A 25,286-nucleotide genomic window follows, 5' to 3' on the forward strand; every position below is an offset into this window, starting at 1 on the left:
CTCTCCTGCTGTTTCTCCCCTGCAACTGGTATTGAGAGGCATTGTGCCTCTGAGCCTGGAGATGGCCACAACCACCAGACTAGTAGCAATTGATAGACCTGTCCTCCATTAATTTGTCTAAGCCCCCTTTAAAGCCATCCAAGCTGGTGGCCATCACCACATCCCATGGCAAAGAATTCCATAGATTAATTGTGTAGCTGTACGCAGTACTCCAGGTTTCTCTAGAAGTCTCAGAGGTTAGAGGCACTCTATTGATATTACAAAAGTGTTACAGCAAAAATAAAAGTTTGACTAAAAAGAAAAAAGCAAGGGAAAGGTGGAGAGAGAGAACCTCTCAAATAAGCTTCCTTTCATCCTGAAAAACTACCAGTCTAAAAAAGGAAAAGAACAAATAGAGCAAAAGCCACCAAAGACTCTCCAAAACAATCTTCTCAATATACCAGGCCTGCTGCCTTTATACCTCAGCCAAATTATCCCAACATTTCAGGCCTTCCATTGGTTGAATTTTCTTGGCAACCCAGCAATATTCATATTAATTAATAAAATACATTTTTTATTGAGTAATGACACAACTCGGTGTTTTCAAATATTGTCAAATACCACTGAGATCCTTTCCAAACCTCAATACGTTAGTATGTACCTTCCTGACTTGTCCAAAAAGAAAAAAAAATTGTATTAGGGGTGTATGTGCTGCTATGTGCTGGACTTGACCTCATTTTAAAGCAATTTATACATCTGGGATGGAGTATAGCCCACTGATTTTTACAGAGTAATCTATCTAGCCATTATTGCCTTGACAAGTGCAGGGTACAAGGATGTTAAAAGACATACAGTACCTGTATTTAAAGAACTGGTTACTGAAATTATGAATGTTCATAGTTAATCTCTAAACTTTGTCTTTTGATAGGTTGGATGAAAGAAGTCAGGAAGAATGCCAAAAACATCAAAATAGGTGACCTGGGAGTTAATCTTTCATATTTTGAGTTCTAGATTTTAGCAAAGGTGTTTAATTGCAACCATCTATGTAAGCATGTAACTGCATTTGCACTTACAATTTATATATTTTAAACTTTTCTTAGCCACCTTTCCACAACTCAGGATGGCTTCTACAATAATTAAAAATGCATATAATGCAATACCATAATCCCAATGACTTTTAAAACATTAATGGACTAACTCTTGAGCTAGTGTTTTGATGGTATATCCAGTTGTCATAGTTATATTAATTCCTGTTTCATCTGGCAAAATTCTGAGGTTCACGTGCCCTGCTCATTTTTTTATAATACCTAAGTATCTATCACTGCTATATTTTAAAAATGTAAGTAATGATCTAGCTAGTTGAATCTCAAAACAGTCACCTGGGGACAAATTGACTTGGGGAAGTGGGGTAAAATGGATAAAACTCATTAACAACATACTCAGGTATTCTTCAAATTTAATAAAGTCAGTTGCCCTGTAATGTTTCATGTTCCCTCCTACTGCACCTCACTTGTAACTTTTTGTAAATTACAATGAATATTCTGATAATTTTTGAATCACTTTAAACTACTATTGTATTGAATGGGAAGCTGAAATTGACTAGCCTTTCATATGTATGTACAAAAATATCACTACTATTGACCCTGTTATTCTTGGTGCTGCTCTGTTCCTGTACTGCTAAACGGCTATACTTAGTGAACAGTTGCTGTCTTTTTCTTTCCAGCTAGTGTTGTGCTTGATCTAGCCCTCAAATTATTTTACTTAATGACTTACTTTGGGTATGTTTGACCCCAACACATAATTAATGAAGAATTAATAAATAACACTTTTTATTCAAGTGAAGGTTAAACTGGTGATGGGCGTTTGCAGTTGTTCTCTCTGTGTAAAACTACTTTGTTGACTCCAATCCTGTAAAGCCTGGTTCAGTTGATTATTTGAGCTCAAGATCCTGTTCCTGGATCTTACTGAAATGAAGAAGCCTGCCTCCTTCCACTAGCTTATGATGTGATTGTTCCGTGTAGATGCTTGCATATGCAAAAGGTCGAACTACTTGACTTTTCTCCCTGCTCTCTTTGAGAGGAAAGAATGGCGTGATTTAGGACTGCACATGTGGGCCTCAGGAGAATATTAGCTATAATTCTGCTATACTTATGAAGAAGATAATATATTTAGACTTGAAATATATTGACAGTTTTTCATAAACATTGGAAAAGCTGTTCTAGATGGCTATGAAAGACATAGAATATAGCTGTCTAGAGAACCTCTTCATAAAAGTATTATGAATCCTAGTAATAAATCTTAACTTCATAGAACAGCAGTCTTGTAATGGTTTAGAGAATTAATGGCCATTTCTGTGGTTTTGCATGTCTTTTTTAAAACAAATCTTTAGTTCCTCGGATTTTGTTTGAAGACTGGGCTTACCATGACTTTCAGAGTGTATTTGGCAGTGAGGATGAGATAGAAGAGCTTTCTAATAACATGGTTCAAGTAGCCAAGGTAAGATAATCTACAACAAGTAAACTACTAGGGCAATACCAACTGTGTGTGTGACATATTAAAAATCTCTATGTATATTATTGTAGACTTGTTAGGGATAAGAATGTAACCCCATTTAATGTTTTGCATCCAAAAGTGAATAAATGAAACTTCACTTCCAGGTGTTGAAGTAAAACTGTAAATGAATTCTTACTGCCCAATAGGACCAGTTCCTAGTCTGTATAAAAAGATGAGTTGGTCTGAATTCTGACACTCTTCGAATGCAACCATTTTTTTATTGCATATACATAAAGGATCATTGTGTACATTTTAGATACAGTAACACAACATGAAATAATACAATGTGTTGCATATGTGGGCAGCATAGTTGGATATATCATTTTCTTTACATTTTCATTTATTAACATTTTTAACACTTTTACAAGTGTATAGGATGCTGTACAAGTAAAACTGATGATAAAGTGTAAACTGCTTTGGGAGGTTCTCCTGAAAAGTGGTATGTAAATGTCAAAGTGACAGAACTTAAAACAAAACACATATACCTAATGCAGAAAAGACAACACCACAGCTGAAGCATTAAGAGGTAAAGGCCAAAGTGAAAGTGTGTATGGTTCTTATTTTTGCAAGCAGTCTAAAACTGTTTGGCAGATGAAGCCTGACATCATCAAAAGTGTGTGTTGCCATCTATGATTTCTCTTCTTTTATTCTGAATGGCTCCGATTTATGTATTCTAGAATGAAAATTTTGATGGCTTTGTGGCTGAAGTTTGGAGCCAACTAGGAAATCAAAAGCAGTCGTAAGTACAGGATTTTATATATGCTACATGTTTTAGTATGTATTTGAATCCCCTGTGGCTGTAATCATAAGCATGCTTACATGGAAGTAAGTTTCACTAGAATCAGTGGGGCTTATTTCAGAGTAAGCATATGTAAGATCATGTTATATATAAAATATGTCAGGAATCTTGTCAACAAAGTAATGTGGTTTTATTTGTACAACAGAGGGCCTTTTCAAATACTACCATAAAAGTGTGGGCTCTGGTAACAGGAGAATTTAGGCATCATGATGGGAATAGGAACTGGGCTGATGCTGACTTAGAAAGATACCAAGTCATGGTTTTCTTCATCGCCTAGATTTTCCAAAGTTACAAGACCTGTATGTGAGAAGTCCATGCTGCAGTGGCAGCAACTCTTTTAAGGCAGGAGTCTGAACTAATAGTAATTTCTCCACCTTTTTTGGTGAGCCGATTACTGTCAAAGGTAATAGAAATAATATCTTCTGCTGATTTTGCGACTTGTGTGAAATCAGCTAATGAGGCAAGATGTCAAGAAGGTGGTATGGGAAAATGAAGGGTGAATTCTGGGCCTGCATTCTGTTTTACTGTCATCTTGTCCTACTTCTTTTTCTTGTGTGTCAAGTTTTTGGCTCCAACAGTTCTTAATTAAAAACAGAGGCATCAACAAGGAAAACTGAACTATAACTTAGGCTCTTTATCAAGATTAGAATTGCTTTCTTTTCTTTTGTTCTGTAAAGACCTGTCATCCTGCTTGAAAAATAAATGTTGGTGGTTTCTCTGTGTTTCTTCGCTGCTGCTTGAAACAAACAGTCATTAAGTATTGCAAGTGTTGCTTTGCCATAATGGAGTTCCTAAATCTGACAACAGGATTTTAATGCTGCTAAAAATTTTCAACAGGCGTTTTCAGTGAAAATGAGCAATAGATAATTTTCATTGAGTTGGATAGAACATGTATGCTCTTGAATTGAAGAGTAGTATTCTGTTGCTTTTGTTCCAGACCATCCCCTGCTTTGTGCACACGATGCAAGAGTGGCTTGGGTTGTTATTGAGATCAGGCCAATAATTTGGCCCATGCACAGTTTTAATATGAAGCTGCCTTATATGGAGTGAGACCATTGGACCATCTAGTCAGTATTGTCTGCTTTGACTGGCAGCAGCTCTCTAGAATTTCTGACAGGAGTCTCTCCCAGCCCTAACTGGAGATGTGCATGACTGAATCTGGAGCCTTCTGTACTGCTGAGCTGTCGTCTTCTTCTCAAGGAAGAGGAAACTGTACTGTTAGGACCAACCACTGCTCATGGCTGCAGTTCTGGGTGAGCCCATAGTGCTTTATGCCTTCCCAGTATTGGAATGGCTTTGATGCAGAACTCTCCTGGGATGTCAGTGAAGAGGTGCTGCTTGGTGGCTCAAAGGAGCATCTGATATGGAGCTGTTGACCCTGACAGATCTATTTTCTATGCAGGCCCTTGGGAAATGATGCTGCTTTGGGTCAGTAGTGAAGATGCTGTGGACTGTGGATGGAATAACTTTATACAAAAGCAAAGAAACAAGGAGTACCAGTATTATAGGATTTAAATACAATGTCATATTTTTATTTATTTAATTAATTTATAAAAAATGAGGTGCAGCTTCATAAAAGAGATGTATGTTCAACAGACAAGAACAAAAGTCATGGCATAAAAGAATACAATGAATATTAACTGGGAAACAAATTTGACTTAGTCCCAGTATACTGAGAAGTGAAACGTGTAGTGCTCAAACTAGGTTTCGAAATCTTCCTCTTAAAATCTATCTCATCTCTGATAAGGACATGTACAAATTAGCTATTGATGCGGCCACTTTACTACCCATAGCAACTTCATGTGTTGTGTGTGTGTGTGTGTGTGTGTGTGTGTGTGTGTGTATGGATGACTAGATAGATATATTTTATTTACTGTATTTTACGGACTATAAGACACTACAGACTATAAGACGCACCTTAAATTTTCATCCAGTTTTTTGAGTTTTCGAGCTTTCCTTTTCCTCTCGCCTCCATCTCCCCTCCAAGCCCTCCCACCGAGCCCCGCTCTGTCCTTTCCCTCCTGCCAGCAGCAGCGAGCCCACGTTGGTGACCTGCGGCGGCGGCTGCTAGTTGTTGCTCGGGATCTCCTTCACCTTGTGCCTCCGGCAGCTCCTGCGGGCTGGCGCTCACCTGCGAGGGCTCGTGCCGCCCCTTTCCAGGCTTGTCTGCAAAAGGCTTTAAGAAGCCTTTTGCGCGCAAATGGGGTGGCAGGATACCTCCCTGCCGCCCCTTTCCCTGCTTGGCTGCAAAAGGCTTTAAGAAGCCTTTTGCAGCCAAGCAGGGAAAGGGGCGGCAGGGAGGTATCCTGCCGCCTGATTTCTAAAAGGAGCCCAGTGGGGAAGGGGGCGGCAGGGAAGTATCCTGCCGCCCTATTTAAACAGAACAAGGAGAAAGGGGCGGCAGGGAGGTATCCTGCCGCCTGATTTGTAAAGGAAATACGGCGACGGAGTGGGGAAAGTGCGGGAGGGGTAAGTAAACCCTCCCCCGCCCTTAATGGAACCCCCCACCCCAATCCTTCCGAACACTTCCTCCTCCTCCCCCTCTCTTTCCCGTCAAGCCCTAAACTTTCAACTTCTACCCGGCAAATCGGAGTATAAGACGCACCTGAATTTGGGGGGATATTTTTCAAGGAAAAAAGTGCGTCTTATACTCCGTAAAATATGGTATATTTCCTGGTCATACTTGCCAAAAACTGCTCAGCTGTTATTCTAGCAATTCCTTGAATGAGAATCCAAGCAAAATATGTGTACAGGAAGCATTCTTTTCAGGCCATATAGATGAAAACACCAAAAATTTTGATGACAGAATATAGGGTACCTATCTTCTATATTCTACTGAAAATGCATAAAAATATTATTTCCCTCCAGATTGCCCTATAATTTCAGGATGTAATTCTTTATTGGAACCTATTTCAATGAATGAATGGAACTTTACAGTCAGCAACCAGCAATTAAAAATCAGAATCAAAACAGAGCTGGGTAGAAGAAACATCCATGCACAAATCTCAATTATTAATTAGTCAACTAACTCCTGTCTCAGCTTACATGCTGTGGCACAAAATCTTGCTACCCTAGCAGTGATTGGTGCATGTTGGTCTGCCAGAAGGAAAGAAACAATACTCATCCAATCTACCTGACATATCCTTTAAAAGTGGTTCAATCACAGCAATGAGAGTATCTCTGGGTAAGAAAAGGTGCATTAGACTCAATATTACCTGCACCACATGGACATAACTGGTTCCTGAGGGGTATTCTCTTAAATCTAAGAGTAAGATTCCAAAATGGCAGTTGACAAAGCATTAAACCGCGCCAGCGAAAAAGCTCTCCTCTGATTTAATGTAGTCAGGTTTCTAAGATACATAACCAGCTGGAAGTAGTTTGAGAAACCACCCGAAATACTACTGAAGGCAATAAGACTTAAATTGGATCGTTTCTCCATATCTGCAATGCATTAATAGTCTCTTTAGCAGCATCATGTACCAGTGGGTAGTTCATATCTACCCAAATTATCGTAGAGTCCCTTATACCAATTAGAGTGGAACTCATCTCTCAATACCAGTGGGGCAAGGCCTTAATGGCAAAAATGTAATTTAAGCCAATAACTGAATGTGTGGAGCCACCCCTGGGTCTCAACTCTGGATAAACCCACCTCCAAACGCGAGATGGCATTTGTGACACATCTAGGTACCTGAAATATTGCATGAAGGAATCCAGATTGAACCACTTCCATGGGTTTATAATTAGAGATGGAGCAGATCTGAACCTGTGGTTCTCTTTTTCCCTTTTTATTAGTGTTTCTGATCTGATATCACTTGGGCCGTTATCACATCCATGTTAGCCCTATACAGTTCAAGTTTTGTAGCCAGGTCTTTTTTTGCTCCAATATAATCATGGTCAAACCAACTTTAAGATTTACTTCTCCCACTGGGGCCAGTTTTAGTAGTTTGACGGAGACAATGCTGGATCTTTTGTACAAGGGTTTGGTAATAAGTAAGAGCATCTGCATTTAGGGGCTCTGCCAGGAAGGAGTGCACAATGTTGCAAAAAATCATTTGTGGCTAAAAGATCCTTAACTGGATCTTCTAACTGTGAGGACCATTTGGCCCTTATTAGCCTAGAACCTCCAAAAGGCTCAAACTAGGGAGTCTCCTCAAGAAATGCTTGCTCTCCTGGGATCACTAGGACGAGAGTCAGTGGGAGGTGAGCACTATCCATTTGGTCCTGTATATTAAATTTACGAGAAACTCAACACATGTGAAACAAATATGTAATCCAATATACTCACTCTTGATCTGGACCAATGAGTGGACCACAGTATCTTTATCTATTGCCCCCATTTAGCCCAAACAGATCCAACATATTCATTGTGCGAGCCAGGCAAAGGCCCGCTAAATTGTAGACCCGATCTTTGGACTGAAGGTGGCTGGGGGTGGGGTAGACAATCCCTTTCAGCTTTGATAAGTGCTATACAATTGGTCATCATTTGGGCCCATTCTGGCATTAGAGTCACCTAATACGATGAAATGTAAATTTGGGGATTTTGCCAGCAAATTATTGATAAAATTTTGAAAACCTTCCCAGATCGTTTTAATGCTAGATTGTGATTTCTGGGGAGGTATATAAACATTTGTAACAAGAAAACTACATTCCTCCAGCTTAATCACGATAACTTTGGCATAATAGAGGTATAGAGACAGGCCACCTATTTCAGCCCGAATTTTGGTGAAAATATATAGGCCCAGCTCCCCCTTTAGCTCTTCCCTGATGAATTCCAGAGTCGGCTTTCAGCCCATAAGACACATAGCACCCACCCTTCAGTTCTATATCAGCCATCACCCCGGTCTCCTGTATCAATATAATATCAAATTTAGCCAGATAGCCTAAGAAGGGTCCATCATTCTTCTTCACAGCCCAGCCTGCCACATTCCAGGATTGCACAGCCCCCAGTGAAGCAAAATTGCTTCATTGTGCACCATATAGTTGTGCACCATGCAGGTGCTGTACTCACACTTTAGCTAAAAATTGCTTTATTGCAGCCGGAATACATAATGCACCTCTAGAGTAGTAGAAAGAATGTATGGGTGTTTCCTGGGTGTTTTGCAAAACATAGTCAAAATGGGCACTTCAACTACCAGATGCTTGGAAGACAATGTCCAGGTATTTGAAGATCTTTGACTTGTTCGATTTCTTGGCCGTTCAGGTGCCAAGTGTGAATTTCAGGGCACTTGGCAAAAATAAGGTTCTTAGCCTTAGTGCTGTTAATATCGAAGTCTTCCTTATTGCAATACAAGAGGACATGGTGCTCACTTTAAGCCACCATCTGAGGTCTGAGATGGCACAGTCGTGTTGTCCGCATAAAATAGTATTGTGAGATGTTTATTTGCCAGCTTTGGGGGATGGTGTGCAAGATTTTTCAGCTGAGATACCAGAGAATTAATATAGAAGTTGAATAATGATGGTGCTAATATACAACCTTGCCTAACACCTCTCCAGGTTGGAATTTCTTTAGTAAGATGGCCTTGCATGCTACAGTGGACTATTAAACAAGAATTTTTGTGCAGTTGGAATATTAGAAGTAACGAGCATCTGTCTATGGAGGAATTCTTAAGTTTGCACTATAGTTGTACTCTAGATATTGAATCATATGCAAACCTGAAATTGATAAACGCATCGTGCAGTGCAGTGCCAGGTTTATCCATGTACTTTTCAATCAGATGCTGCAAAATAAGGGCTTGGTCTAATGGAGACTGGCCAGCTCTAAAGCTGGCTTGTTCCTCCACCAAGATGTGTTTGGACTCAGTCTGATCCAAGAGTTTTTCATTTAAATGTTTGGCATACAATTTGCTAATTATACTCAAGCAACTAATGGGACAATAACTGGAAGGAATGTCCCTTTTGCCTTTTTAAATAGATGGGAATTATTAGAGCTATGCTCCAGTCCCTAGGAACCAGTGCAGTGCCATCTATAAAGATGAAAAGAGAGAGAAAAGCCCAGTATTCTGCTTGAAATCAGCCGTGGTTCCGATTCTATCCACAGAGTGGCAGTATTGTAATAATTCTTGTGATCCATTAATCTTTTTAGGGGATTATATTTTTTTGGTAGTCTTGATAAGTTGGAAGGAAAGGACTTGAAATGATAATTAGGTCTGTGCTGAGAATGCGATCTTAACTCTGTATCTGGTGATCAATCTGAAGTGAGTTGAAAGGGAGAGAGAACCAGTGGCTATTAGGTTCTGGCAATTTGCTGGTTTTTTCTCCAGTTTTGAATAGTGCTCATGTGAACAATAGCAATTATTTTGGGTAAGGCAAAGGGAATAGGGTTCAGATTTCAGTACAAACATTGCTAACCTGTGCATGACCTAAGGAAGTAAGCAAGAATATGTTGTTGAAAAACCCAGGGATTACTTTCTACCATGTAACTAAGGTTTACTGCTTTAGGATAATATCCTGAATCAGTAACCTGCAAAACAACCCAGTATATACGGTATCAAGAAGATGCAGAGGAGAACATGTCTCCTGTGCATTTAATAATTATGTAGAAGGAAAAGAGATTTGGGATATGGTATATTCTGGACAGGATTTAGAAATAGATCTGAACTAATGTTCAGTTGAGTTTAAAATTTGCTAATTGGAAGAAAAATTGTATCAAAATCCAGTTTCATTGGTCTTTAACACCATACATTTTGAAACTATTTATTATATTTATTTGCTTAAAATGAAGTTCAGCACAAAGCTATAAAAGGTCAATATTAACATATTGATAATTTTTAATGCAAGATAATTGCTGGGGGTTGCTAGTGCAGCCAGATTGATATTCCTGGGAATTGGACAATTTGCCCTTGAAAAGATGCTTAGCCTCTGGATCATCTAGTTCATTGCAGGGGTAAGATTCATGAGTCCTGCTGGAATATGCAAAGTAGAAGTGGGAAAATAGGGAGCATTTATGCTTTCACCGTTTTTCTGTTCTATGAACCTACTCTAAGATGGACAAATCTTTTGTACTAAAAATGTTTTATTTTGCTAGTGAGAAGGGTGAGAAGAAAATAGATCTGAATATGGTTAAAAAAACAACAACCCCTATCTCCTGCAGTTATTCCTACTTACAATTGAACTTTTTCATCACCTGTGGGGTTTTTACATGTGAAATTCCTGTTTTATTGTGACAATCCTGGAATAATCCATTTCTTGTCTGTCAGTTTTGGAATAAAAAACTGTTAATTCCTTTTGAATTTGGAGTGCATTCTGTTTTCTGAGCTGCGGTTAGGTTGGAATAGACAGAGGGTGGTCCTGCTCTTTCCAGTTCTCCTTTACAGCTAGTTAGTTTGATATGATAAGAACTTAGAGCTTCTCCTAACAATTGAACACATTTAAGAAGGACTTGAATGATTTGTAACACAGGCATGAGTTTCTTTATATACAGAAAATGGCAAGTACCATTTTATTCAGAAAACAAACGGTAGGTGGTGCCACCATCACATAATTGACTTGAAAAGTGCCGCCTTTGCTGTATGCTGAAAGAACATCTGCATTTGACCTTGAGGTGTCTTATTAACTGTGGGAGTAAAAAAAACAAAAACCTGTTGGCACATCAGTGCTTTAGGCTGAGCCTTGGAAATTTAACCTATTAATCAAAGGCTTACTGTAGTTGCTTCCTTCCTTAGTATTGCCTAGGCAGTGAAAGGACAACTGTCAACAATTCATTCTTTAACTGAGACAGCTCTTTTTTTATGTTTGCTGTCTAACTTTTTACCAGTTGTCTACAAGGACAACTTTATTTTGTTGCTCTTTTCTTATTCCTCCTAGGAAAATCTCTAATTTAGAAGAGTGTCCACCAAACTCTAGTATTGGCTATAGGTAAACTGAGAAACTAATGGCATGTTTGGAATGAGGGGATACACTTTCTGCTAAAGTAACATAATTAGCAATTTCTAGTAGAGCAAAGCAATTCTGTGAGGCCCAAAGTGTTTGAACATACATTTAATAAAGTGGGGAGAGTGAGTAAGGAGGCAAGAGAGAGAACTGCAGCATTGTATATTCAGAGGGCTGACGTTAGTTAGGAGAACTTTGGCCTGAAGGCTTTTTAAAAAATCTTAATTGGTTCAGGATAGATTCTCAAAGTGGCCTGTGCCTTAGAGGAATCTCCAAAGTTAAATTTGACAATGGCAAAGTACATCATGAATATTTAATAATGTTTTGGCATGAAGGCAGAGTTTGCTCCCATCTCATTATGCTTTTAAAAATGCTATACAGCTTTTTTTCCCCTTTCCAAGTTGACAGTGGTAATATAGGAAAATATGGTCCTAAAACACTGAAGTCTGCTGTTGACACATGTAGAGAGATAATTTATGGGATGCATTTAAATGGGCATTCTGCAAGTTTGTGGGGATGGTGGGACAAGCACTAACTTGATTTACATAATCTATTTGGGTGATAAATCAGAGTGTACTTAAATGAAGTCTGAGCATTAACCACTAATCCTGTGAATTGGCATGGAATGTTTTTGGGCCAGAGAAATGACTTGACAAGTTAGTCTGCCAGTACTTAAATCTTCCTATTTTTCTTCTGAAAGAAACTGCCATCCTTTCCCCATCTTTGCCACAAATTGGGTAAAGGTATACAGTACCAGGTTCAGTAAAACCTTTGTCATATTGATGGATGTCTTCAAAAGAGTATAAAATAGCACAGGGGAAAGGCTAAAATCTTTTTGTGGCTAATATGGATAAGGATGAAGTCTTGTGTTCTGTAGAGCTCTGAAAACAGTGCAGAAATACGAGCAGTCTGGTCCTGACTGTTCCTCCTTCCTTATTTATTTTGTCTCCTCACATGGCCACATTCGACAATCCTTAATCCTCATTGGCAATCCTCTATCTCTACAACTCAATGTGTTAGCCCTAGCAAAGCTGTAAAAAGTGATGAGGGGAGCCAGTAATAGATAGAATGTGTGAATGCAAGGAGTTTTTATGTCCCTTCTGAACTGGGAGGTTGATAACATACTAAGGAAGTTCACATGGGTTATAATTAGGGTAGGACTAGTGTCCTACCCTAGTTTAGGAGTGGTGCATGCTCCCATTTTGTGATCATGTACAAGAGAAACAGCAAGTTTGGAGGGGGAGGAAGTGATCCTGTGAGAGAGGAGCTGAGTTGGGTTCAGGAATTAATATAAAGTTTTGACAGATTATTCAACTCTTTTTTTAATGGAAACTGCGAATATCTAGGCATTAGTCAATGTATTTGTGGGGGTTATGTTCCTGTTCAGGCAAAAATGCTTCTAAATTGCTGGAAAAGGGCCAGTTTTGGGGGGAAACATAGGGGGAGCTCCTTAGAGTGCTTTGCTGTTTCCCTTGAGTCATGCTGTGCCCCCGGAATGCCCGGAATTCAGCCAAAAATTTCTGATTTTTTTAAACAAAATGGGAGCCATTTTGTGGCTCAGGCAAACAAAATGACGGCCGGAAATGATCTCCATGGTCATTTCTGGCCACCTCTGACTTGCTGATACGCGATGTCAACATGACCCCCACCCGCATATGCTGAGTTCGGGTGTCTTTTTCCCGGCTACAGATATGTGAATCCACGAATAACGATTGTATTTATGTTCTCTCCCTCCCCCCACAGTATTTAGGAAGATTTCACCTCTTTCTCCCTATATTATTTCTTAATGTCCTTTGACATATGGTAATAGATCACAGCAGTGGGGTTACTGCAAGTTTAGATGCCTTTGAACATGAGATGAGAATGCAAGCTTTTAATTATCATTGATTTTCAGTGGAACATAAGGCAACAATTTCTTCCAAATACATTACTACTTGGCTTTGTTGGTAGAGCTTAGGTGGAACTTGGCTATTGGGTCTTAGGTAGAGCTTTGTAGTACTTAGATATGGGGCCTATAATGAGGCATCTTCCACGTTCAGGAGTACATTATTGTTGATGACCTTAATGACTGTGGTAGGACTGCAAATCTGCCACAGTGGGGGAATGAAGGGTGGGGTTGAGAGGAAGCAGGGGTGGTGCAAAATGGCGATCCAGCCTATTAAAGCAAAGGAACACAACATCTCCAGCAAGGAGGGAGAAGGAGAATGTTCTCTGAGGGCCTAGTACATATTCCTACTCTTCACCAATCACAGGATAAAGCATGGAATATTCTGGATCCTTAGGAAGTTAGGGGAGAAAGGAAGGAGGAATTATCAAAATAGTAAGAAAGGGGCTTCACTTGCCCAGTGAAGCAACTTTGGAAGCGAACTGATATGTTTTAATGCTAGGATAAAGCCTGAGAGAACATGTTTTTTCCAATCTATTAGAAACTTTTTTAAAAAGTGAAAGTTAACGGTTTCAAGACTCTGGAATTCTTCACTCCCACATTACTTTTGTTCTGCCTCCTGGTGTTGCACTGCAGCCTGTGCACCTTCAAGGGAAAATGAAGCATTATGGGCTCTATTGAAGTGCTTTTTAGCATTTAATTTTGGAATAGGATGTGCCCTGACTCAGATGTTGACTTTACACTGATAATTTTAAATGGGGAGCATGATCTTAAATTTTTTAAAATGGGGAGTTGAGTGATTTTTATCTGTAGAGTTAATGCCCTATTTGTATTACAGGGGTCTGATTCACTTGCTCACTCACCTCTCGGAAGCTTTGCATCAAGCACGACTTAAGCTAATACTTGTTATCCCTCCTGCTGTCATGCCAGGGTGAGTATCTTATTTTCAGAGGAAATCCCAGACAAGTCTATTTTCAGCTTCGTTCAAGCTATTTGGGTTTATTGTTGTTGAAAGCCCAGTGTGCAAGTAAATGTTCGTGTTATGCCCCAGGAGACACATGCTGGGCTCAGCATCTTGGGAAAGAAAAGAAGACCCTTATAGAACTTGGGTGGCTCACCAAAAATTAAAACGTGTGATTGCTTGATTGATTTAAAATATTTATTTCCTGCCTCTCCAGTGCAATACTGCCCAGGGCTGCTCATAAAAATAATTGTACTACCTTGTTGCCCTTTAAGGCAGGGAACATATCACTCCCCCATTTTTCATTAAGCCTCAAACAATGCTTTTTGGCACTTAATAAGTGTTTAATGATGAAGCAAAAACAATTTAAAGCACAGTGTATACTAAAAAGTGATACAACATCAGCATTGAATAGATTCTAAATAGTTGAGGTGTTGTGGGAAAGCATGAAAACTTTTATCTAAAGTTGCAGTGTTCTTTTGCATATGTTTTTCATATCCTAAAAGTCCATAAAGTTGTATTAGGTATTTCCTACTTGGATAATTTAATGGTTTGAGCACAGTTGCACTCTGTTAGTAAAAGAATGATGATATTCTTGTGTTGTGTATGTGAAACTAGGTCCTATAAATGGTTGCGTGCGGGCAAGCTAATTGGCTCTCCATTCCAGTTCTACATCCTGTGGTTTGTCTGGGCTTTGGACATCAGACTTGACACTTGCATACTGTTTTGGGTATGTACAGTGTATGCATATGTACAACCTGTTTATGAGTCAAGCTATCCTGTGCCGGCAATTCTCCCTTGTCTCCCCAGTCTTACTTGTGTAAGGCCTTTCATTGTGTAGCTGCACTGGCCTTAGTTACTGCATGATGCAACTCCTGTGCTGTGCTGCTCTACTTGTGGTGCTACTCGAGTGCAAGGGCCCTTACATTTGATCCTTTCTTCATTTTGTCTTGCATAGCAACTATGGGATTAGGCTGCCATGTACTCATATTTGTATTGCAGTTAAATGTGTGCAGTAATTTGAAAATGTTCCATCTCATATTGAGATTCTCTAATTTCAAACATTTGTTCTTTTGTATATGGGATGCTTTTTTAATGTTGGATACAGCACAATACTTTTTAAACCTGTCTGTGTAATACGCATTGAAACAAAACATGAATATTTGAAGAAGGTCAGCAGATCCCAACTAAAAGCAGCAGAAGCACGAATCTCTCAGGTCTGTGTCTGGCTTACTTTAGATCTAAAGCAGATTGTTCCTGCTTGCTAATTGTAGTCGGCTGTGGAAAGCAAATGAGTGCTCTTAAACACATTTGCAGCGTCTACATTATCAGTCATTATTACAACAAAGCTTCCCATCAGACTAATGCATTCTTTTCAAGATCTGACAGTTGTAGCAAACAATAGATATTGTAAAAGACTTTTCTATATTTTGAATGTTAAGTGAAATGTAGGCAATCTTGAAGCTAAATATTCTTTTCCTCATGATATTCCGTGACTCTTTTATAGAATTAGGTAGAATTTCTATATTTGATAGTGCTAATATGTATATCGTTATTGTATAGTTGTGGACTAGCCTGCTTCGATGTAAAAACCTTTGCAAAGTATTAGTTGCCTCAGAGTAGACTATTACTACTACAATGAATCTTCTTCTGTGGATGTGGACATAAGCATTGAACACCTTTCAGAATGTCATATGTAGGGTTTTTTTAAAAGCACATTTTGAAGACTTCTACCTGAACTCATTACAGGTGTTGCTCGTTATCCATGAACTCCGTATCCGTGGTTTCTTGTATCTACGGTTGGGTCTTAGAAACCCAGTTTCATTATCCATGGGTAGAAAAATAGGCAAAATCCGCCTATCTGTCGTTTTGAGTGGCTGGATATGTCCCAGAAATGACTTGTAAGGTCACTTCCAGCTGCCATTTTCCAGCAGAGAGCCATTTTGTGGCTCTTAAAAAATGGGCAAATATTTGGACATTTTTGCAGTTGGGGGAGGCGGGGGCATTGCTGGAAACCTGAAGACCTGGAGAATAAGGTATTGTCGTCTTCTCTTATTTCTGTCCCACTTACACCCCCTCTTTTTTGTTTAGGAACCCAACCCCCCAATTACCATTGACTCAAGGTTTTGTTATTCATGGTTTCTGTATGCACGCCTGTAGGGAAGAATGTAACCCCTGTAAATATCAAAGGCCACCTGTATACTTAAAAGGGGGATGAGATGGGTGTGGGGAAAACTGACAATTATTTATTAACTCCATAGTGTTTTTAAAGTTGTCACAGTGGCTTCTGCTAATCTAATTTGACTTCCTGTTATTATTTCAGTTAGATTAAAGTATATATTAGATAGTCAAAAGACTCAGTAATGATGTTCTGCAATTACACCAATTGTTTGCTTACAACTGACCCTCCATGCACTCACACTTCTCCTTGGTCTTTGAGGCCCAGCTGAAAATGGGGAGGATGGAATGCCTGCTGGCACCAGCAAAGATGCCCCACAGTGTCCATGTGAGTGCATAAAAGGCAATTTCTGTGGTTTGTGAAAAGGAAATTTATCATTACAGGGTTGGTAGTCCAGTAGTCTCCCCAATGCCATCATTCACAGAAGGGGTTCCTTCTAAGGTAGCGTTTCCCTCTTCTTCAGAAAGGTGTCCTCCTTCCCCGAGACTTTCATTGTCCCTGACAGCAAAGGAGCCATCAGCCTGGGAGTGGGATGCCTCTATCATGTCGCTGAAGATCTCGTCCACATACCTATTTGACTCTCTGCATGGAACACTGTGCATTGCACTGGGAAGCGCCCCCTCCCCTGCTGGATTTCTATCTACATAACTGGTTTGGTTGGCTATTTAGAATATTTGGAGATTATTTATTAATTAGGTCTTAGCTGTAGTTGCCAGCTATTCAACAGTTTAAAATATGAAAGAGGGAGTAGTACTTATCTTTTCTTCCTGCTGGGCTCCTTGTGATCAAGGGGCCTCGTTTCCAACTTCCCCGTTAAGCTCCACACAAAAGTCCTAAAACTCTGCTCACTAATCCCTGTTTGCTAATCTCCCTGGCCGTTGCCCCTTATGTAGGAAAGTGGCTCAATAGGAATGTGGCCCCTCCCACCAAGTGTGACTCACTTCATTCCTAGCTGGCTCCTCCCACTGTCTCTCTCCAGGCAAGAGAGAGAAGCAAAAACTGAAAGCCACACAACCCTCAAAACAAGCCCTGACAAAAAACAAACACACACTGTGTCTTCTGCCCTAAAGAGAAAACAGCTCCTCAAAATCTTTCCCTCCTGTCTGTTTGAATGACTCAGAATGGCACAAATTTATTTGGATGTTATATTAGTGTGTTTCAATTTTTTCCCCTTGTAAGAAGGATCAGGTTCATAGATATTCCCAGGAGTCTTTTCCTTGCTTCCTAGAGGATAAGTAGTTAGGAGAAGACACCTAACCTAACTTTCTGTTTTCTTCACATGTGAATTCCTCTCTGTGGGAATAGGAGGACAACTAAGTAATTCTTAGTGTGAACAATGTGTTTTGCTTATTGAGAGGATATTATCTATTTTCCACACTACACATTCCATTATTTATCCAGCAATATTGAAAAACCTGACTTCCAACTTCAAGGCATTTATATGTGATGAATGAGATGTGTCTGGATCTTCCATGAGTAATATAGCTACATTAGCAAAAAAAGTTCATCTAAGATGTACATGTTTACAAGTCACTTGCCACTAAGCTATATGATATTAGCCCCAGTCAATCAGCACAACATAATCCAACTCACAAATTGTATTGCAACTAGGAAAGCAAAAATTAATAAAATGTGTCCAGTGCAGAAAACCTAAGTAGGTGAACCAATCTGCATAACATAAAATACTGTGCACCCTACTGGCACAGTAGTGCAAGTATAATTAAGATGAGGAGGAGTTTTGTCATTCTGCCATTATAAGTCCTGAACATTCTATTGGTTAAAAAGTCTAAACTGTCCAATCTGCTTGAACATTTGCATATGTTAGCTAGGTGAAAATTGACACCACTTCTGCAAATCTGGTGCAGATCTGATGTAAAATGGCTGAGATGCTGCTGTCTAAAAATGAACCCTTAAACTCTAGAAAACAACAGCTGGCTTCCTTTTTTGCCAGACCGCTTATATGGAGTGGCAGAAGACTGAAGTGGAATGATGATCCTCGTGATACTTATTTTCAAAGCAACAGGTGGACCTCATCACACGTGGTTCCAAATTTCTCCCGGCTGTCACACATGGTCCCGTATCTGTGGTTGGGCAATGGAGACCCGACTTTGGTTTATGCAGGTGTAAAATGGGTTAAAATCCGTGTATCTGTGTAAAATCCAGAAATTACCTCCAAGATCATTTCTAGCCACCATTTTGCTCAAAGAAAACATTTTGTGGCTCTTGGTTTTTAAAAAAACTTCTTTGAGAAAAATGGGCAGAATTTGGAGTTGGTGGGGGGGGTCATTGCTGGACACCTGGAGAGCAGTGTTCCCTCTAACAGGGATTCCCAAATGTTGTTGACTACAACTCCCATAATCCCCAGCCAAAGGCCATTGCATCTGGAGATGCTGTGGGTTGCAGTGAACAACATTTGGGAATCCCTGTTACAGGGAACAGTGCTGGAGAGCTTAACATGGTACTTTATTTAATTTATTTCTGCATTTTATTGTGTGTTTTGCCTTTTCCCCGCCACTCCAGGAAACTAACCCTCCAATTGCCATTGCCTTAAGGTCTTGTTATCCACGGAAATTGGTGGGAATGGAACCCCAGCAGATAATGAGGTCCACCTGTATTCTAAAATGCCTCGGTTACTTGGCAGTATTTTTCCTTGCCGAACATATTTATATAGAGAGGCTATTTCACATTCATTTCCATTTAGCCCTCCTTCCACTGGAATAACCCCTTAGTCTTCCTTCCCAATTTACATTAAGTCTAAGAATATGTTAACTATTATCATATTTATTCCTTGTTACCTTGGCCTCTCATTTTATGTACCTCACTGACAAAATATATATGGTAAGCAGGGTTGTGTATTCTGCAGTTAAAAAACAAACAAAAAAGACTACGTGCACTCAGGTAGTAAAAGATGGTGTTGTGAAAACGGAAATGTCACAATCTGTATAAATCATGCAAATTTGATGCATTTCCACAATTTTGTTTACATTATTTATTCACTGTACTACTGTATGCATAATCTAGTCGTGGGTGGGGTTGTGGGGAGGAATAAGAAGCTTTTCAGGTTCCTGAAGTCCATGCTGCACAGCACAAATCTTAATCAGCCCCCTTCTGGCTTCTGAGATCTTTTCAAACATTGCTCATACATTTTGATGCTTTCTTTTTTGCAACCCATGAGGGTTAGAAACTTGATTATTTAAAAAGTGAAAGTTGACATTTTCAAGACACTGACTGAAAGCTTTTTGGGAAAGAAACCTGTGGCTTTTTTCTCATGTCTTGCAGTGTACTGTGTTCTTTGGTGCTATATAAATACTGAGATGTTTCTTGCTCATACATGGGGAAAGCACTCTTCACATCAAGAGCTTGAACTAAGTTCCAGCTGGCTGGCTTGGAAAGACCTTTTGCCTGGTTGGCAGAATCCATAATAACTCTGCTCTTGACTTTTTCTTAAAGTGCCAGAGGGGCAATATATGGTAAATTAAATTCATAGAATTACTGAACTCATGCTGAAATCTGCTTTTTATTGGCATATTTAATACTATGTCATCTTTATTCATTGTCACTTTAGAATCAATTTGGGTCTAACCTTTACAAATGATGGAAAGTGTACTTTTTAATCATGTAATATCCTTCATGTGTTGGACTTGGAGTAGATTTAATCATCCATTCAGCAAAAAGCATAGAAAAAGATACTGTGAAGAATCAAATAACATTTGTAGACTCCATATCTGGTAAAGGCCTGATAAGGTAGACCTAAACCATTTATACAATATCATTCTTTGAGCTAGGCTCCCAGTGGTTAACACAGTGCTTCTTTTGTGTTCTCTCCTGCTGAAAGACTGAAAGAAGAATGTTATTACGTGCTGTTTTTAGGAGGCTGCTATCATGCTTCTTCAGGCCATGTTAACATCAGATAGCATTTCCCAACAATTTTTTTTTAAAGCAAAAGATCTGAAAATACAGAACAGGCGAGAGAATCATCTGGAAAATGCAGAATTTTGCATTAAACGTGACTAAATGTGCATTGTATATTAGGGAAAGTATCAAACTAGGTGATGTGGGCATCACACAATGAGTATTCATGGTATATGTAATTTGGTGTTAATAACAGATACCATGAATGTGTAGAATGGCCTTGGAAATGAGAGATGCAAATTCAAATATCTATTGAATCGGGAAATAACTTGCTACCTACCACTTAACTTTAGTTCTAATGTGTAAAATAGGAATCGGTGTGCAACATTGTTTGAATGGCCTTACATAAACCACATGTTATGAGGGGACTTTCCCCCCTCTTGTGGGACCTTATAAGCATGGTTATAAAATGGGCAGTTTCCCAAGAAAGTCACAACCACAGGTTTAGATGCCCAAATACATTTTAATGCATACAAAGTAAGAGGCTTGATTCTGATGCTAACAATGGGATTCCCACATTACACAGACATGCAAGATGTGCACATGCCTGGGCTTGATGCTTTACCTCTGCTATCACTGTTAGATGCATATTTACTACTGAGGATGATGGGGGAAGGGAAGCAGTGGTGGGTGGTATGTTGAGTGGAGAAACACAGTAGCAGGACCTGATGAAAGTTGGGGAGAGTAGTCCAAGAGAGTTTGGGTAGAGAAGAGAGGAGTAGCCAGTCATGGGGACTGGCAGGGAGACTAGGGCAGGGAGGAAGGGAGCCTGAAGAAGCTCAAGGAAAAGGGAGAGAAAGTAGCTGGTTAAAAGGACCAGAGGCATGGAGGGAGGGGGCCCAAAGAGACTTGGGGAAAGGGAAGAGGAAGAAGTTGGCAGGGAGAACTGGAGAAGAGAGAGCAAGGGGAGGGAGGAAAGGAGACCGAGAAAGTTGAGGAAAAGAAGGCAGAAAGAAGCTTGTTAAAAAGGACTGGAGGCAAGAAGGAGAGGGGGCGCCAAAAGGTTTTGGGGACAAAGGAGAGGAAGAAACTGGTCTAAAGAGCAGGCTGAAGTATTGGGAATAGAGGGCTGGGGAAGGTGTTGGGGCAATTGAAGAAAGGGAGAAAAAGTTCCCTTCTTCATTTTCAGAATGTTGACTCTTGGGATATTGGCTTGTTGATTCTGGGGATTTGGGTTGTCCAAGAGACATGACCCAGGGACATCAGTGCCCAGGTCAGGAATGCAAATAAGAAACTGGGTAAAAGGTGAACTATTTGCCTTGCCCTGAGTTTCAGGAAAGCTAAAGTTTTCATAAGAAAAGAGAGTTTGGGGTGTCAGGATGCCTGGGTTGGGTCACCCTAGCATGGGGAGCAGGGGCTGGGCTCCTTCCTTTGCTGGCTTTGTTCTAACCCCAGGGGCAGACTCTGCCTGTTTCCGAACCCTCTTATGGGCAGGCAGGCCTGGATGACATGCTCCCTCTTATAAGTCTGAGGGGATGCCTGGGGGCCCATCCTTGGACTTCCTAACACACGGAAGTGGTGGTATGTCTGTATCTTAGCTATACCACTTTAGAATGTGCATTGAGGCTCATAGGACTGAATGCTCTTCCATATCAAAAACACTTTTCTACCCATGCCACCCTGCACCTAGAAACTTGCATGTTGGGAAGATGACTAGCTAGGGTCTTTTCCCCTGACATGCTGGGTTTCTGTGCACAAGATAGGTGTTTGTGTGTGTGCATGCCCAAGAAAGTCACTGCCTTCACCGGACCTCTCACACAGTTTTATCCACATGCTCCTTGCACATAAGTTGGTGGCACTTCTTGACTTCTATAGGGGAAGTCAAGAGGCCACTGTTGGAAATGCTATTGAGAAAGGGGGAAGAAGAAGAAAAATGTGGACGAAATGTACTATTCCTTTCAGGGGAGGATCTCTGAAGCTGGATGGAATGGCAAAAGGTTCTGCCCCTGGATATGAAGGACCTTGTTTCTGGTTGTAAGGCTACCAAGACTACCACCTGGATAGTAAATGCTAAGATTGCAGATAACATTTAAGAAGGATATTTCTTGCTGCATGGATCCCTTAGGAACGTTGAGTGCTTTTTTGTGTGCAAATACCTTTCTAAGATTACCAGCTTAATTTGCTACAATTTGCTGGTCAGTGACTGAATAAACTTATATCTTTGCTACAAGCCTTCTCAAAATGAAAAATGTTGAGTTGTAAGGACTTGGGCATAGATACTGGCTATAACTTGAAAGCCCCTGCAAGTTGATGTCTCTTGGTTCGGGTTTCAACAGTCAAGTCATAGCCTTGAACAGGCTGTCAGTTGTTCTGGTGGCTCATTCATGTGATGTGTAAAAATGAAATGAAACACAAGCTTTTCAAGAAAAAGAGAAAAGTTGGACCTAACAGACTGATGCAGATAATGACATTTCAAAAGGGATAGGAACGTACAAGGCAGTAGAACAGTTATTGGTGGATAGTCCCAATGAAACATTTACTACTTGACATGCATTGCTAAAAAACAATTATGGGAAGAGACCATGGGGAGAGATTAAATATGATGGAGTAAGATTGAAACAAGACGAAAGTAAAATATTAAAAGTATACATACCGCTGTATAGTAACCTAGGCAGAGTCAGTAGAATGTTTGTTGTTGCTTATTTGGTCAGATTCAAGATACAAGGCTGGATACATTCACTATGATATATATCCTTCCCCACCCCCCATTTTCCCCACATAAAAGTTCATGAGGTAAGTCTTTCAATGTTAGTAGTATTCCTTTTTTATCTGCAGCCACGAAATCTAGTGAACTGATGAGTGTATTGTAAATTTTGTATGTGTTTAGAAATCCCTCTTGTCTAAATGTCTGTTCTGCACTGAGTAAAAGAGCAGATAAAAAGCAAAGAAGAACATTGTTGGCAAAAGAAAAAAAAGTAAAGGACATGAGAAAGGACAGCGTATAAGTAGCAAAATGTAAAGAGATTTTTCTCTGCAGGGAAAGACTGGAAATTTGGATGTAAAGCTCTTTGAAATTTCTTCTTCTTCTTCTTCTTCTTCTTCTAACTATTATCAAAGTATAAATCAAATATAACAAGAGGCAATAGGGAACCAAATATACTTCTTAAATCATTCTGTGAGTTGCAGATATGTGTGATTAACTAGCATATTTTGTTCAAAACATAGGCCATCTTATTTTTCTGTTTAGAGGCCTGGGGCATATATCTGTTGACATTCCCATGTGGTATTCTTTTCTCTACTGTGTCTTATAAGACAAAATCATAATTCTTAACCTACACCTTATGTTCTCTCTGGAGACCCCGGCATTGTAGGATATCCGACAATTTTAGCTAAAGTTGTTAAGTAACCTTAACAGCACTCTCTGTGTTCTGTCATAAGGTTCGATGTTTCCATTGGATTATGGCACTCAAGTTTTGGTACCACACTTCAGGAAAGTTGAGAAGTTAGCACAGTTGAATAGAACACTAACTCTGTAACAGGTAAAGTATTATCTACTTTTCCTGGCAGATAAACTGGAATGGGTTCAGTGAGGGCAACAAAGATTAGGGGCCTGGAAAGCAAGTCCTGTGAGGAATAGTTGAAGGAACTGGGTATATTTAGCCTGGAGAAGAGAAGACTAACTGAAAATATGAAAGCCATCTTCAAATATTTGAAGTGCTGTCGCATAGGAGAAGGAAGAAGTTTGTTCTTAGTTGCTCTTGAGGGCAGAATAGTTGGTTATTATTATTTCATTTATTTATTACATTTCCATACTGCTCCATACAAAAAATGTCCCTGGGTGGTTCACAATCTTAAAAAACCATTAGAACATTGACACAATTAAACCAATTTAAAAATATAGATAAAAACATGAAAATCTGAAGCATTAAAACTATAAACTTAAAAGCCTGACTAAAAAGATATGTCTTCAGGTCCTTCTTAAAAACATTCAGAGAAAGGGGAAACTCTAATTTCATTAGGAAGCACGTTCTGGAGTCCCTGGGCAACTCTAGAAAAAAAAGCCCAGTTTCAACTGTGCCTCCTCAGGTGATCTTAATAGGTGGTGGGGTTGATGAAGGAGAAGGCGTTCTCTTAAATACCTTGGACCCAAGCCATTGAAGGCTTTATAGGTAATGATCAGCACTTTGTATTTCACCCGGAAACTTATTGGCAGCCAGTGTAGTTCTTTTAAAATGGGTGTAATAGATCTCTTCAGGCAACCCGGGAGACCAAGCTGGCTGCTGCATTCTGTACTAACTGCAGTTTCTGAAGTATGTAAAAAGGCAGCCCAATGTAGAGTGCATTGCCGTGGTAAAGTCTGGATGTTACCAGCATATGCACCACTGTTTTAAGGTCATTTATCTCCAGAAATTGACATCGCTGGTGAATCAGCCGAAGCTGATGGAAAGCACTCCTGGTCACTGCCCCAACCTGAAAAATCAGGGAGAAGTTTGGGTCCAAAAGTACTCCCAGAGTATGTACCTGCTCTTTCCATGGAAGTGCAACCCCGTTCCATTAGAACCAATGGGTTGAAATTACAAAGAAGCAGATTTAGACTAGGCATTAGGAAGAATTTCCTAACTGTAAGAGCTATTTGACAGTGGGGCGGTCTGTCTTGTGCAGTGGTAGACTCTTTTACTAGAGGTTTTAAAGCAGAGGCCTGGATAGTTATTGTTCAGAGATCCTGTAGCAGTTTCATGCACTGAGCGAGGGGTTGGACTCGATTCCAAGATCCCTTCCTACTCTAAAATTCTGCAATGCCTGTGTTTTCCTGGTTGCCGCACTCTCCTACTGCACTAACCATATTGTAGTTACATGATCTCAGTTTCTGGGTTTTTCCCCATTTATTAAGAGTTAATCTGCTAACGTTGAATAGACAGAATATCAGGGGCTTGATCCATGCAGATGTATGGCAGGAGACTGATGCCACTGAAACCTAGGCTGTTGCCCTCTCTTCACTTTTCTGTCTGTTTATTTATTGCTAGATTTTTATACCGCCTTTCATTAAAGTTATCTCAAAGTTTACAAGACATTTCTCAGTTATTGCCTATACTATATAAAACTGCACAATAAAAATTACATTGGAATATAAAAATACAAATCTTACTAAAAGTTTTTAAAATATGTACAATACAACCATAAGATACAAAGCAGCAACAAAGCACTCATA

General features: G+C 39.7%; 1 protein-coding gene across 17 annotated transcripts in view; it reads left to right on the forward strand.

Annotated features, from left to right (window-relative positions):
• CHID1 (chitinase domain containing 1) overlaps positions 1-25,286 on the forward strand; it is a 192,734-nt gene that overhangs the window by 31,856 nt on the left and 135,592 nt on the right. For 14 of the 17 annotated variants that reach the window (XR_008306396.1, XM_053246920.1, XM_053246259.1 and 11 more), the window contains 4 exons: positions 908-952; positions 2,369-2,475; positions 3,210-3,271; positions 13,924-14,016. Coding sequence is in view for 16 of the 17 variants with exons in the window: in XM_053246920.1 (XP_053102895.1) it covers positions 908-952; positions 2,369-2,475; positions 3,210-3,271; positions 13,924-14,016 (307 nt within the window). In the remaining variant the exon portion in view is untranslated. Of the gene's footprint in view, positions 1-907; positions 953-2,368; positions 2,476-3,209; positions 3,272-13,923; positions 14,017-14,664; positions 15,817-25,286 lie in introns of those variants that run through there. The other 3 variants (XM_053246501.1, XM_053247008.1, XM_053247387.1) reach the window with 2 other exon arrangements.

The sequence above is a fragment of the Hemicordylus capensis genome, chromosome 1 (assembly GCF_027244095.1).
Source record: "Hemicordylus capensis ecotype Gifberg chromosome 1, rHemCap1.1.pri, whole genome shotgun sequence".
NCBI classification, from domain to species: Eukaryota; Metazoa; Chordata; class Lepidosauria; order Squamata; family Cordylidae; genus Hemicordylus; species Hemicordylus capensis.